The 14,229-nt window shown below is 41.1% G+C and overlaps 1 protein-coding gene across 1 annotated transcript in view; it reads right to left on the bottom strand.

Annotated features, from left to right (window-relative positions):
- The window catches only part of TNFSF13B (TNF superfamily member 13b), a 44,843-nt gene extending 36,686 nt beyond the window's left edge, over window positions 1-8,157 (bottom strand). Inside the window, exons 1-2 of the mRNA XM_057494460.1 lie at window positions 7,951-8,157; window positions 999-1,212 (exon numbers count right to left, since the gene is read on the bottom strand). Coding sequence (XP_057350443.1) covers window positions 999-1,212; window positions 7,951-8,157 — 421 coding nt within the window. The remainder of the gene's footprint in view (window positions 1-998; window positions 1,213-7,950) is intronic.
- Between the last annotated feature and the right edge of the window lie 6,072 nt (window positions 8,158-14,229).

The following is a 14,229-nucleotide window of genomic DNA, read 5'->3' as shown; positions in this document are numbered from 1 at the left end:
CCATGAAAGATAGTCCCCTTTCACCCCCTCATGCTGTGCATACACAGGAAAAAAGGAAAGGAAAAGTGAAAAGTCCTGTTGCATGGAGGAGTCTATCATTCGATCATGTAAGATCATCCATTTCAAACAATTTCAAATAGTGTTTGATAGATTTATGCAAAATAGTTTCATACTTGGTTCTCTACTTCTCTTTATCTGTGGTTGTCTTTTTAAAAATTATCTATTTGTGACTTCTCCCTTTATTTCATGAAAACATAGGTAAACGTACTTGTTTCGTTATTGTTGTCTAAGTAACCAGAAGTCATATCACTTATAATCTTGGTGATTTGCTTCACTCCACTTGTGTTGTTATTCTCTACTGCAGCTTCTAAAGCCGAATGCTTATTATTCATTTCTTTCTCATTTGATATAAACATACAGGCTATTAAATTTCCAATTGGCATCTCTTAGTCAAGTTCAATTGTACTTGATATGCAGTATTTTTATTATTAATATTTTCAAGAAAATCTGACAGTTGAGTTTGGATTTGTACTGTGACTCAAAATTCCTTTAAGAGCTATTTTCTATTTTTTTCCCCATTTTTCTTATTAATTTCTAGTTTATTGCATCTTCCTTCTAATTATAACATTTAATTTTCTTTGTAAATAAACAATATTGTCATTTCTGTGAATATAACAGAAGTACTTTTAATATTATAGTCTGCAATATCCTCATTTTTTTTGTTTATATGACCTTTTGCAAACTAATGGAGCTGGATTCAAATCTCCTACGACACATGTTTTTATGTGTATGACCCATGGTTGCTGCTGCGGTTTCAGCCTTGTGAATACTGATGCTATACTATTTACCCTTATATTATGTAGTGCAAAGATATTCAAAAAAGAGAGGAAGATAACGACCCGTGTCTAGGAAAAAGAGAATTTTTTTTCAAATGCACAAGGAACACTTAAAATATTTAATCAACATTAACAATGCAGAAAGGCAGAGGTTTTTTTTACAGGCTTCTGTGAAGGACAGTGTGAGGACTGTGAGGATGAACCCCCTGGCGAAGGCCCCCGCAGTGCCGCTTTGTAGGCCATCTGCCAAAGGCTCCCCGTTGCCTCGCCCCCTGACTCGGAGCCGGACTTTGAGGGTGGCCTTGACCAGCAGAATGTGGCAGATGTCCTCCAGTGCCAGTCCCAGACCGCCATGTAAGGCAGTGAGCCTGGCCCCCTGGGGGACAGGAAGATGCAGGAAGAAGCATCAGTGCCGCAGCCAAGCCAGCATCTACTGGCAGACGCGTGAGGGCGGCTGTCTGACCCCTCCAGCCCAGTGGGGCTGCCAAAGGACCCGCAGCCCCAGGAGTGAGCTGATGTGGGTCCAAGAGAAGAACCTCCGGGAAAACCCACGGAGTCACAAAAACAATGAATAACCACTTCTACAAGCCACTAAATTAGGGTGGCTCCTTATTTAGCAATAGACAACTGAAATGTCATATTTGCTGATTAGAAATCATTACAAAAAGCTGAGCAGAGAGTTGTTTACTTGAAAATGTAAAAATACATTCACAGATCAAGTTCAAACCAAAGAGGTGCATGAAGCTGAAGTCAGAAACTACCTAGGAAGTGATGGGAAAGAAGACAACTTGTGCTAAAACAGCAAACGCCGTACTCGTTAATGAAGTTGCAGCATTGAAAACATGGCTATCGGCAACACACAAGGATATTCAGATGAATCAAATGCTCTTCTGAAGAAATTAGAAATGGAGTAAAATCACAATAATTCAGGAAATGAAAATTAATCAAGATAACAAACATTGATGATTGTCAATGGTGTACTGACAGGATGTGAACAAAGGATGCTCTTTTGAAAATGCAAAATAATTAAGTTGCTTTGGAAACCAATCTGGCAATACCAAGAAATACTGAAAACATATTCCCACTTCAACGCAGTAATATTATTGCTGAGAATTTATTCATGGGGGGAGAAAACAGTGAAAAAAGGAGATAAATATATGTATATATAGTGTTAGATAAAATTAAATTGCATTCTATGTAGTCTTTCTTTAGGAATCAGTGATTTCTCTTGTGTTTTCCTGCTACTCAAAATACAGAGCCAAAGGCGCCCCTCTTCTCAAATTGTTCTATTACCAAGTCTGATTGTCCAACAGAAACAGAATGTTATATGAAAATGTGTAAAAGCTGTATTAGGGAATTGTGGAGATTCATAAAACATGTCTAACATATTAGGAAGAATTAGTGAATTATACTTACTGTTCATTATGTCTGAATTTACTGCACTTAAAAAGAATTTGCCATGTTTTTGTCTATTTCTCTTAAATACAAGCCTCTTTGTTCTACCACTAATATAAAAAGAGAGAAGGTGATTTCCAGAATTTTAACCAAAAACATAATCTGTTATCTCACAGCTACAGCTGTTTACATATCTTAAACTGAATAATGAGCTTCTAATAGTTTAAAAAATTAAACACAACCCAGACCCATGTTAGATTTCCACACGCAGCAGAAACAGTCATGATGCAATGCAAAATTCATGTGAAATGAACATTTCACATCCTGCTTTCAATTCTTTTGGATATATAGGCAGCAGTGGAGCTGCTGAATCCTATGGTAGTTTTATGTTTAATTTTTTGTGTAGCCTCCACTCTGTTATCCATAGTGGCTACAAAATTTCACAATCCCACCGACAGTGCTCAAGGGTTCCAGTTTCTACAAAAACCCACCAACACTCCCTGTGGGTTTTATATCCATTTCCCTGATGAGTGAACAACTACAGACATTTTGTAAAGCTCTTTAAAAAAAATCACTTTAAGAAAATAACACAAATGCTAACATGTTTACAGTGTGAAATGAAGCTACAGGTATACAGCTCTTGCTCATTGATCAGCAAATGTTCTCCAACATGCTTGTAAAGAAAGTCTCAGTCTTCCTCGTGTATGTCTACTGCCCTCACACCATTACCACACTCACAACTGTTCTGACAGCAGATGTGGGGGGTTTTCTCCAGTCAGCAATTCCGTGAACTAGCCAGGTGTTCTGTAGTTTAAACCAATTCTGACACTATCTCCAGATATATAGGGTCAGATTCCACAGGTTAAGGGCTCAGTCCCACAAGAATGCCACTACCAGCCACTTCAGATGCCAATCACAAGCTCAGGTTGTCACCTGTACTTCTGATGAAATGGCTACAAATCAGAGGTCTCCACACTCCCCTCGTAAGGTTCAGACAATTTGCCAGAGCAGCTCACAGACTCAGGAAAAAGGTTGACTTCCCATTTGCCAATTTGTTATCGCAGGCTATGGTACAGGGTACAGACGGACATCCTGATGGAAGAGACGCCTAGAGAGGGAGGTGTGGGAAGGCAGAGGAGATCCTATCCCCTCTCCAGGAAGGCCACTCTCCCAGCACCTCCAGTCACTCATCAATCCGGAAGCTCTCCAAACCCCATACTTTTGGGATTTTTATGAAAGCTTCATTAGGCATGATCGACCACTAACTGCATTTCCAACCCTCTGCCCTCTCTGAGAATGGGAGGTGGAGCTGAAAATTCCAAGCTCCTAATCATGGCTTGGTCTTCTGGTGACCTGCCCCCATGAGGAGCCCAGCAGTTACCTCATCAGAATAAGACACCTAGGATGTCCCAAGGGGTTTAGGAATTCTGTGTCGGGAACCAGGGTCAGAGACCCATATACATAGTTTCTAAATGAGTTTTTAAAGTGACACAGTTGATAACTTATTAGCCATGTAAGATAAAACATAGTTCTTGTTCATTGATGAGAAACTGTCCCAAATACGCTGATTCACGTACAAACACACGGATGAGGCGAAATGAGAGCACGAGCTTGCTCAGCAGGCCAGGGATCTAGCTGGACAGACTGCTCAGCTACTGTTCCCGATCCGTGCTAGCAATAAACCCTCTCCAAGGGTGCTCTGACCCCACAAACTCCGGGTACGCTCTTCCTGGTGTGGGGCGGTAGGGTGCTCACCGCCAGCCTGACCTCCACCGTCTAGGCCCCATTCCTGTCCGCTCCCCTCCCCTAACTGAGACGTTTCTCTTCCGGATTGTTAGTCTTGTCCCAAGAACCATTCTACTTTTTAATGTGATTTTGCATATGTTTAATCTGTCATAGCTTGTTCTAAAATACAAAACATAAAACCTTAATGCAATGTACAAACCAGAAGATTCTGGTTAAAAAAAAATAGCTTCAAAGACATTTGTGGAGAAATTGGGAAGAGTTGAATATGCATTGGGTACATTATCATTAATTATCACAGATATAATATTGATATGGTGCCTACATAGGAGAACACCCTTATTCTTAGGTGATGCATGAGGACATATTATGGGTAAAGTATCATCATTTATTTTGAAGTTAACAGCTCAACAGAATAGGTATGTGATGGAGATAACAGATTGACAGACAGGTGAAGCAAATATGGAAAAAAGCATAAGCAAATTCTGAACCTAAGTGAGAAGTGACTGGTTATCCAATTCACTATTGTTTCAACATCTCTGCATGCATGGCAATTTTATAACCCCCCTAAAATGCAACTAAAGGCCAGTCACCTTCCACTACTGACAAGCCCTATGGAAAGTAAGTGCTCAGGGTGGCACTTCAGCCTTTTGTCCATGTACATAACAATCCTGTTTCTAAACAGTAACATGATGACACAAAGTTGTTGTAGAAAGTAGCATTTTGTTTTAGCCATTGTTTCTTATTTATAGCACTGCATTTGCAATTGAGTTTTTGGTGTGAACATGGTCCAGCCAAACAACTGTGCCAGCTTTAGACATTTTCTCTTGCGTCTGCCCCTTCTTCCAGAAGGCGGGTCAGTTTCTTTCTATCCCTACCCATCAGAGTCTATGTCCACTACACACACTGATTGATTCTAAATTTTAAAATCACACTGGGTGTCTGTCAGTTCCAACAGAAAGTCACTCAGAATACAGACCAGAAAGACAAGGGGCTGGCTTCGGCCAAGTAGCAGAAACTGTATCTGCCACACTTGGTAGGACCTCCAATCAGGGTATCTGTGTGGGTACTAGAGACAAATGGTGTCCTTACAAACCACGGAAAATTAACTCATGGCTAAGCCTAGAATGCAGGGAATAATGCTGCCTTAGAACGAACAGGATTAGAAGGACCCAGTACAGGCTTAAATAGCAAGCATTTTAGCAGTTACCATAATATATTCAAAGCCAGAGGCAGTCCTCCAATTGTATTAAATCCTCTGTATCACATGGCTTGTGAACCATCCCAAGGAAGAGATAGGGATTCCCTGACGTTGGAACCATCCTCCATTCAACCACCAAGATTGACAATCCAGCCAGAAAGGTCAGTGAGAGCTGAGTCAGATTTTATTTGATTTAGAAAAACAAGGAGACATGGTATTTCTTGCTCCCAAGTATAAGGGAATCTTTCTCTTTCAGAGAAATCTATTCTTCCCGATTATAACTCTTGTCTGCGTGTGCTGAATGCGCATATCTCTATTTACCTGCTAATTGTTCATCTCCCCAAATTCCATGAAGGCAGAAGCTGTGTTTGTTTTGCTTGCCTTTAGAGAAGCAAACATGTACAGTGGCAGGCATACTGTTCCACTGCAGTACACGTGTTCTGTTCATTCAGAGAATTAATGCAATAACTTGCATAGGCGAGCTGTGTTTGTATACTGTCATTATCTATATAATCAAGAATTTGGGCTAATTTATCTAAATGTGCACTACTTCTATTGATGGAGATATTATCATATTTCCCATTATTTGAACATTATTCCATAGCAAAATCTTATCAGCCTCTCTTAGTTTGACAGTGTATTGGATTTCTAATAATTTAATTTGTTATACTTCAGTATGGCAAAATTTGATGCATGTAAATTGACTGGAATTAATTAATTAAGGTTAGTTAATTACTGTATAGTGTTACTTTGCCTGTATTACATCTTAGGTTTTGTAAGAAGCATAAAGATTGTCAGAAATAATCTTTAATTGGCAAACCAGTGGACTTCAAGGTGTATGTTGGCGGGGAGTCATACAACAGGACCCCTGCCTTTGGTTATACAAGGATAGGATGCTGGCGAGCCCAGCCACCCATGGCGCCCTGTAAGCATGGCACCTGCTGACCTTGTATCTTTCCATTTCAAGGGAAATCCTGCTGTCTACGTTGCTGATCCACAAAGCATAGTGATCCTGTCTCCCAAACATTATTTATGACAATGGAGTTACCCACTAACACACGTACTGGCTGCATAGTTAGGCAGAGAAAGGCACTTCTCCCCTCTACCCAAGGTGCCCGTATCTGCACTAACTAGTTCATGCACTTGGAGGAATTCAGTCTGACACTTGCTGTCATCCCTATGTCTCATCTGGTTGCCAGGTAGAGGGTGTGGGGCTCAGATTTCTGGCTCTGACAGATAGAGAATATAGATCCAAAATATAAGCAGATATTTGCTACCACTGATGATCTAGCAAATAAACTTCACAGATCTGTTAAAGGGTCTTGAAATTTGAAGTTCAGTGTAAGCTTTGCAAGCTTTTGTGTGTTCCAGTTAACTTTAGATACTTAAAATTTCAACAAATATAAAAGTACTTCTCTTTCATTTTTTAAATACCCCTAAACATATTAAGTGACAAATGCATGGTGGAGAACATTGTGAACAGCATGCTACCGTTTCTCTAGGAGGTCGGTGGGGATAGAGAGCCAGATAAATGGATACATAAAGAGTTTGTGGAATATTTTATAGATATGTATGTATGTATGTGTATATATAATGACTGTTTGAATGACAGTTTACAGTTGAAATATTTAAAATACCTTCTCTTTATTTCAGGTGAATTTACAAACTGATCCACAACACCCCAACTTTTAATACCATTATCACTAGAAAACATTTCTTCTGTAAGCTAGGGAAGGTGAAAATTATCAAAGTAATCACAGACAAAAACCCTCCCGTGCTTTATCTTTTCAATGTTAAATACAACAAAATCCGCATTTTTGTCCAAAGCTCCTTTCCATTAAAATTATCTCACTTATACTTTTAGGTTAATTCAGTTTTGAGGTCTGCGCCAACAGTGATCTCTTCCTTCCATCTCCTCCCTACAGTAATCTCTTCCCTTGAAAAGTAACTAATATCAAGTTTAATGTATGTACTGTGTGTATCGTATCTAATAATTCTATGCCAACACCTGTGTGTGTGTGGGTATGAGTGTTTGGTTTTGAATCTTTACTGAGAAAAAATATTTGTTAAGCTCAAGAAGACTGTTTGGCTGTCACTGGGCGGAGGGTTGGCACACACAATCACACACACACACACACACACACACATGCAAACACCTACATAGGTATATATAAATGTATCAGATATTTGCTTTCTAATGGATTAATACTATTCACATCACAATGCAACAGATTTTCATCAACCAAATATATTATGGGTATTTTTCCAGATCAGAAAATATAGATTTAACTCCTATAATTTATTCTATTTATAAATTATTTCCCACTGATAGAATTTCAAGCTGCTTTCCAGGTTTTTTGCTTATTTACTTGTTTATTATGGCTGCTACTGAAAGTGCTACAATCAAATATAACTTTACACACGCCCTTATCTAATTATATATTTAGGATGGACTCCCCAAAGTGAAAACGCTGGGTTATAAGTGATAAAACAAATCTTGAGGTTTAATGGGCATATGAGATTTGGCCTCCAAAATGTTGTAACAGCTCACAATCCTGCCAGCAACATTTCCCTGTACCCTTGCCAGTGCTGGATCTTTTTAGACTTTGTTCCCGTTACCCTTGAAAAGCAAAACAATGCCTGTTCACAGACTGACACAGATCAAATTGTTACTCCAGCTGTCTCCTGCATGAACCGTCCTTATACTACATAAATATTACTAAAAACTCTTATGGTTTTAAAATACAATCACTCACAAAGCTTCACAGAACTCACATGCTCTGGAAGAAGTGTTCTTGCACTGAAGATGCTCATCGTGCCCTCCTCCCCCTTGCCCACCTCCCTTTCTGGGCAGGCTGCCCCAGGGGGTAGCCCAGTAACTGAGCAACGCAGGGGAGGACACGTCTGATGGCAGCAGTATGGGCGGAACCAAGTGGAGCCGATCCGCTGAGACAGAGCAGAGAGATGAGACCCGGTGTCCATAAGCGCGCCAGAGAGGCTTCACCCATCACTTCCCCGAGCAAGTGGTGGCGCTAGGGTCTGCTTCTGTTGGCATTTCACAAAATACAACGTTCTTGCATGATAGAAACACTCAACAAACTAGGAACAGAAGGAAATTACCACAACATAATAAAAGCCTTATATAGAAGCCCACTGCTACCGTCATAGTCAACGGTGAACAATGGCAACAAGCACTAAGATTAGTACCAAGGCCAGAGTGCCCGCTGTGGACACCTGTCCCAAGTACGCCGGAACACATTCAGCCTTCAAACGGAAGGCAGGCCTGGCTTGTGCTGCAACATGCGCGAGCCTGGAGGCACTATGTTAAGTGAAATGAACTGCTCACAGAAAGACAAATACTGCAGGACGCCACTTATTTGAGGCACGTGGTCAAGTTCATGGAGACAGAAAGCAGATGTGCTTGTCCGGGGCCGACGCAGGGGACTTCATCAAAGGGTTCAGTCTCAGTTTGGAAAGAAGAAAAAGGTCTGGAGGCCTTGCACAACGAGGTGCGTGCACCATCAATACCAACCTGCCCACTCAAAGGGACTCTGATGGTGAATTTCATGTCACATGATTATTACCCCAATAGAAAAAGAAAACTGATGACAAAAAAAACAATTGTGCACTCTGTGACATATGTAGAAGCAAAACAAATGATAAAAACGGCACCAGGACAAGAGGAAAACCATTTAAGACTTCCTAAATTTTAGGTGAAGAGGTATAATATCATTTGAAGATAAACTGCGCAAGTTTAAAAAGAATGCTGAGAGAACTTGAAGCCTCAAGACAAATAGTTTTAATATACTAATTGACTTAAATTGATAAGGTTCATCAATTTGTGGGCTTTTTATTTTTAGAAAATAACATGTTGATTTTAATATTTGTATGGAAATGCATATGATTTAGAATCGTCAATCTTGAAAAAGAATAAATGTTGAGGATTTGCACTAAATGGTTTCAAAACTTTCTATAAAGCTTGAACAACTAGGAGAGTGGTACTGCAATAGAGACAGAGACGTGGACGGAACGGAATGAAAGACCAGAAATAGTGAAGTTTCTCTCTGTTTCTCTCCCCTCTCTTTCTCCCTCTCCCTCAGCTGCTACAATGGCAGAGAAAGCAAAACTGTGCAATAAACAGCCTTAATCTTCTGCTCTTGGTCAATGAGTGGTTATAATTCCAAATAAAAAAATTACAAAGTAACAGAGAGTCTGAAAGTAAATTTCATCACCTCCCTCTTTCTTACTCTCCATCTTTGTCATGAATATATTCATTTCTGCCCCTGTAAGTGTCCAGCTAAGGAGAAAGGAACATGAGAATTAACTTTGCCACCATTCTTTTTGCTGTCCTAGGGAAGATGACATTAAGGAGTAAAGGTGTGCTGATCCAATGGCAATAGGGTTGTTGAAAATCACCCAGACTCATGATCAAATCTTACTTGACAGAGAAACAATCAGTTGACTGAAAGACCACATCAGAAACATGGTTATAAATTAAGATTCAGCAAAATGTCTCAGAAAACCGTGCCTTGCCTCTTTTCTGGCAGAGTCAAGTCCTGCGCTGTGTCTCCTCTCCCCCTTTCATTTCCGTGGACTCTGCACTGTCATAAAAGGAGCTGTTCTTGACTGGGACGCTGATTTGCTAATCTTTTCACCATGACACTATATACCCAACTTTACAACCCGTGTATTTACACAAGCAATTAGCATCCAACAACCTCAGGAGCTCCCTAAGTAGGCTCATTAGTTCAAATTTTAAACAAGACTACAAACCTTGCTCTAAACTATTAAGTCCAGGTTCTCTGCAGAGGTGAGCAAACCCTCTTGCCCCCTTTCTCCCTGAGAGGCACCTTCCCTCATTCTCCTGTCCTTTATGCATTCCAGTGCCCCAGGCTAGGCGTTAGGTTCTCCTTTCCTTTTAGACTTATCCAAAACATTCTCATTTTTTTTTTACTTTGGTAATATATACATAACATAAAGTTAACCATTTTATCTGTTTTTTAACATGTAGCTCAGTGCATTAAACACATTCACATTGCTGTGCACCATCCATCCGTTCGAGTGGGATCACTGATGGCCACTCAGATGTCTGTCTTTAGCCCAGACCTCTTTCCCAAAACCTCACGCCCTATTGAGCATCTCCTATTGGATATTTTACCATTCAAGCTTTTCTTAGGCACAAACCATAAGCCATCTCTGGCTAACGACACTGAAAAGGCCTTTGCTGAAAGGATTTGGGGGTAAGGCCCAGAATCTTTGGGAAGAATAAGAGAATCCTGCATAGAGTCTACATACATTACATAAAGCCTTTCCCAATCACGATGCACAACAGGGCCAATAAAAATATGACTGCTGTTACCATGGGGCACAGATACCTCGGCTTGCACCCCCACTGCATCACATGGCTGGGAACCCTCTGCTGGCCCCTGAGGTGGCGCAGGCTCCGCGATCTGCATCTGGCTGCAGCTGCTGTCACTCTGCAGCCCGCATTTAGAGTGGACAGTAAATGCCTTCCTCCTCCGCGCCACCAGCCTCCACCTGAGGGCTGGAGTGAGTGTGTGTGGGTGACCTGGTCTGCATCACAGGACGTGCATCTCAGCAGTGAGAGGAGCTGCTCGTAGTCAGAGACCGGCTCTGACTCAGGAAATGGCCAAAGCACAGGTCAGGTGCTGGGCAGCTGGAAAGACGGGAAAGGACCACTCCTTTGTTTGATAGGCACTTCAAACTCATTATGAACTTAATTTGAACTCCTGGCCTTTCTCCCAAAACCTTACTGTGTTCCTCTCAGCATCAGGGTATTAAGGGCCGAGACAGAAAAGTATTAACTCAATGCGCCCCGCAGTCCCCCCCATTCACCTACATCCCAAGGATACCTTGAATCCAAACACTCCCCTCCAGAACAACTATTATTACTTGAATCCAAGATATTTTACTTAGAATATTCCTAAACCCATTTCAACAGCTTTGTCAAGGTATACTTTACATGTAACACTATTTACTCATTTAAAGGTACAATTCACTGATCTTCAGTATGTTCACATAGCTCTGATACAGACTGATCACAATCTATTCTAGAACATTTTCATCACCCCTCATGCCCACGTAAGAAGAAACTCTGTAGCCATTAGCAGCCAAGTGCCATCTCTCCCCAGTGCTCGTAAATCTTGGCAATTGCTAGTCTACATTCTTTCTCAGTAGAGTTGCCCATTTTGGACATTGCAAATGAATGGAATCATATACTATAGAGTCTTTTGTGTACTATGGGCTTCTTTTACTTTGCATGGTGTTCTCAGTGTTCATCCACATTGTAGTATCTATCAGTATTTCATTTCTCTTCGTTGTTGAATAAAACCACATTGCATGGATGCATCATTTTACTTATTCAATCATCACTTCATGGACATCTGGGTTGTTTCCGCTTTGGCTCTGAATGAGGGACGTCTGCCGTCCGAGTATCAGCAGCCGGCGCTCTCCTCACTGACGGCTGGGAGCAAACCTTGGTGTCCCATGGCTTGCAGCTGCCCAAGCTCCGGTCTCTGCCTCCTGCTGTCCCATGACCATCTTCCCTCTGGGTGTGTGTCTGCATGTGGTGCTGTCTCTGTGTGTCTGCTCCTGTGTCTTTTCTCTTATCATATGGGCACCAGTCATGTTGTATTAAGGGCCCACCTTATGCCACCTGAATGCACATCTCAATCTGACTGGCAATGACCCTATTTCCAAATAAGATCACATTAACCGTGCCAGGGGATAGGACGCAACACGCCTTTGGGGGGTACTCAGTCCAACCCACAGCAGTTGCTATCTCATTTGGATTGTTTATTGATAATGTATACATGTAAAATTGAATTTTGTATATTGATCTTGAATCCTGCAACTCTGCTGAACCTGTTGATGAGTTCTGCTATTTTTTTAGTGGATTCCTTTGGATTTTCTATTTACAGGATCGTGTCATTTGTAAACGGACAGTTTCACCTCTTCCTTTGTGATCTGGGTGCTTTTTCTGTTCTTGCCTAATCACCCTACACAGAACGTCCAGTACAACACTGAATAGAAGGAAGTGCAAGAGTAGACTTGTCTGGTCCCTGATCTGAGGGGGAGACCTTTCAGTCTTTCACCATTAAGTATGATGTTAACTGTGAGCATTTTGCAAATGCTCATTTTGAGGTTAAGTTTCCTTCTAGTCCAAGTTTGTTGGGTGTTTTTTCACTAAGAAGGTATGTTGAATATTGTCAAATGCTTTCTTCTATTCATATGGTGTTATGGACTGAATTGTGTCTTCCAGAAATTCACAGGTTGAAGCTCAAATGTGACTGTTTTAGGAGACAAGGCTTTTAAGGGGAAAGGATTAAGGTCTCGAAGGTGGTGCCCTGACTTGACAGAACTGGCGTCCTCACGGAAGAGGAAGAGCTCTGTCCCCAGCCATTCACAGAGGAAGGGCCAGGCGAGGACACGTCATGACGGTGGCCATGCACAAGTCTGCAAGAGACTCTCCTGGGAAACCAGACTCGCAGGCTTCTTGACCACGGACTCCCAGCCTCCAGAGCAGAGAGAAATTAAATCGCCACTTGAGCCACGAGTCTGCGGCACTTTGTTAGGCCGGCCCAAGCACACTGATATATAGACTGTACTGCATTAACTGACCTTCAGATTTTGAATGGACCTCACATTCCTGTGACGGAGGCCACCTGGTCACAGTACATAGTCCTTTTACATGTTGCTGGATTCGGTTTGATAGTATTTTATTAAGGATTTTTTCACCTATACTCATAAGGAGATCCCTTCTGCTATAAATTATGTTATTGGGATATTTGGAAAACTGTGAATAGGATCTGAGAAATAGATGTAGTAGTGTATCTGTGTTGAGTTCTTCATTTTAATGGCTGTGTTCCCATTACGGGTATGAATGTAGGAGAATGTGTTTAGCAAATACACACAGAAATATTCAGGGATGCCGGTGGGTTCGCTTGGGACGTTACTTTGAAATGCATCACTGAAAGTTCTTTTACTGTACCTCCAGCTTTCCTGTAAGTTTGTGATTGTTAAAAACACACACAATAAAGGGGTGGATCGAGAAAAAAGAAAAGGGAAGGGGGCAGGGTTCAAAGACTAGGAACATCTCCAGAGGAAGAAGTAAGAGGTTCCAGTAGGAGGGAAAATTCAACAAAATGCCACAAAACTGTTTAATCTAAAGGAAAGTCAAAAGAGAAGGCTACTTTCTGGGCCGCCTCCTGGTCTAGGCAGGTGCTTCTCTCACGTTCCGCCACCATGCCACGCATCCCTTCTCCCCTAGCTCAGCAGCAGAGCGCGCTCTGCAGAGATGACCTTGGTCTGTACTCTTCCTCGGCTAGATTTGCCCTCAGCCTCTCCTCTCCTCTCTGAATTTTACTCATAAATAAGAATTAAAGGGCAACAAACTACTCATTAACATATATTTTCTTAAATTTTAGGCTCTAGGAAACAATTATTCTAATAAGGGAAATAAATTATACGAGGAGGACATAGGAGAACACAAATGGTTTGTCTTTTAGATTAGCTACCACTTAGAAAATAGAAAACAAATAATTAAGGTATGCAATATGCAAATACCAAATGAAGTCACATTTAGAAAAGCTAATCTTCACAGGACAGTTCTATGCATGAGGACCCAAAGGCAGAGAGCTAAAGCCTACGATTCTTCAAAGAGCATATAAAAATGTTTATGTATCTCCACCCCCACGCAGCTTCTATTCTTTCTTTTAATGGGAAAAAAACCATTACTGACCACCTGCCTCAACTACCTAGTATTCTAGTAACAAAATATATCACTTAAACTAACCTTTTTTATTGCTTCATCATAAAAACATCACTTATACTGGGCTATGACCTTTCTAATCATCTTAACTTCAATATCTAGATAACTTTGAAGTGCAGGGTGCAGCCTTCACAAGCTTTTGGGGTGATATGGTGATGCAAATAAGGACAACTGAACGTTTTAGGGTTTTCTGCTCCTTCAGATAATGTTTCTGGAATGCAGAGGTACTGACATATATTTTCCAAAGATATCATCACATGGTG

This window comes from Manis pentadactyla, chromosome 17 (genome assembly GCF_030020395.1).
Source record: "Manis pentadactyla isolate mManPen7 chromosome 17, mManPen7.hap1, whole genome shotgun sequence".
NCBI classification, from domain to species: domain Eukaryota; kingdom Metazoa; phylum Chordata; class Mammalia; order Pholidota; family Manidae; genus Manis; species Manis pentadactyla.
Note: the sequence above shows the minus strand (reverse complement) of the source record. Positions and strands in the feature narration are given on the sequence as shown.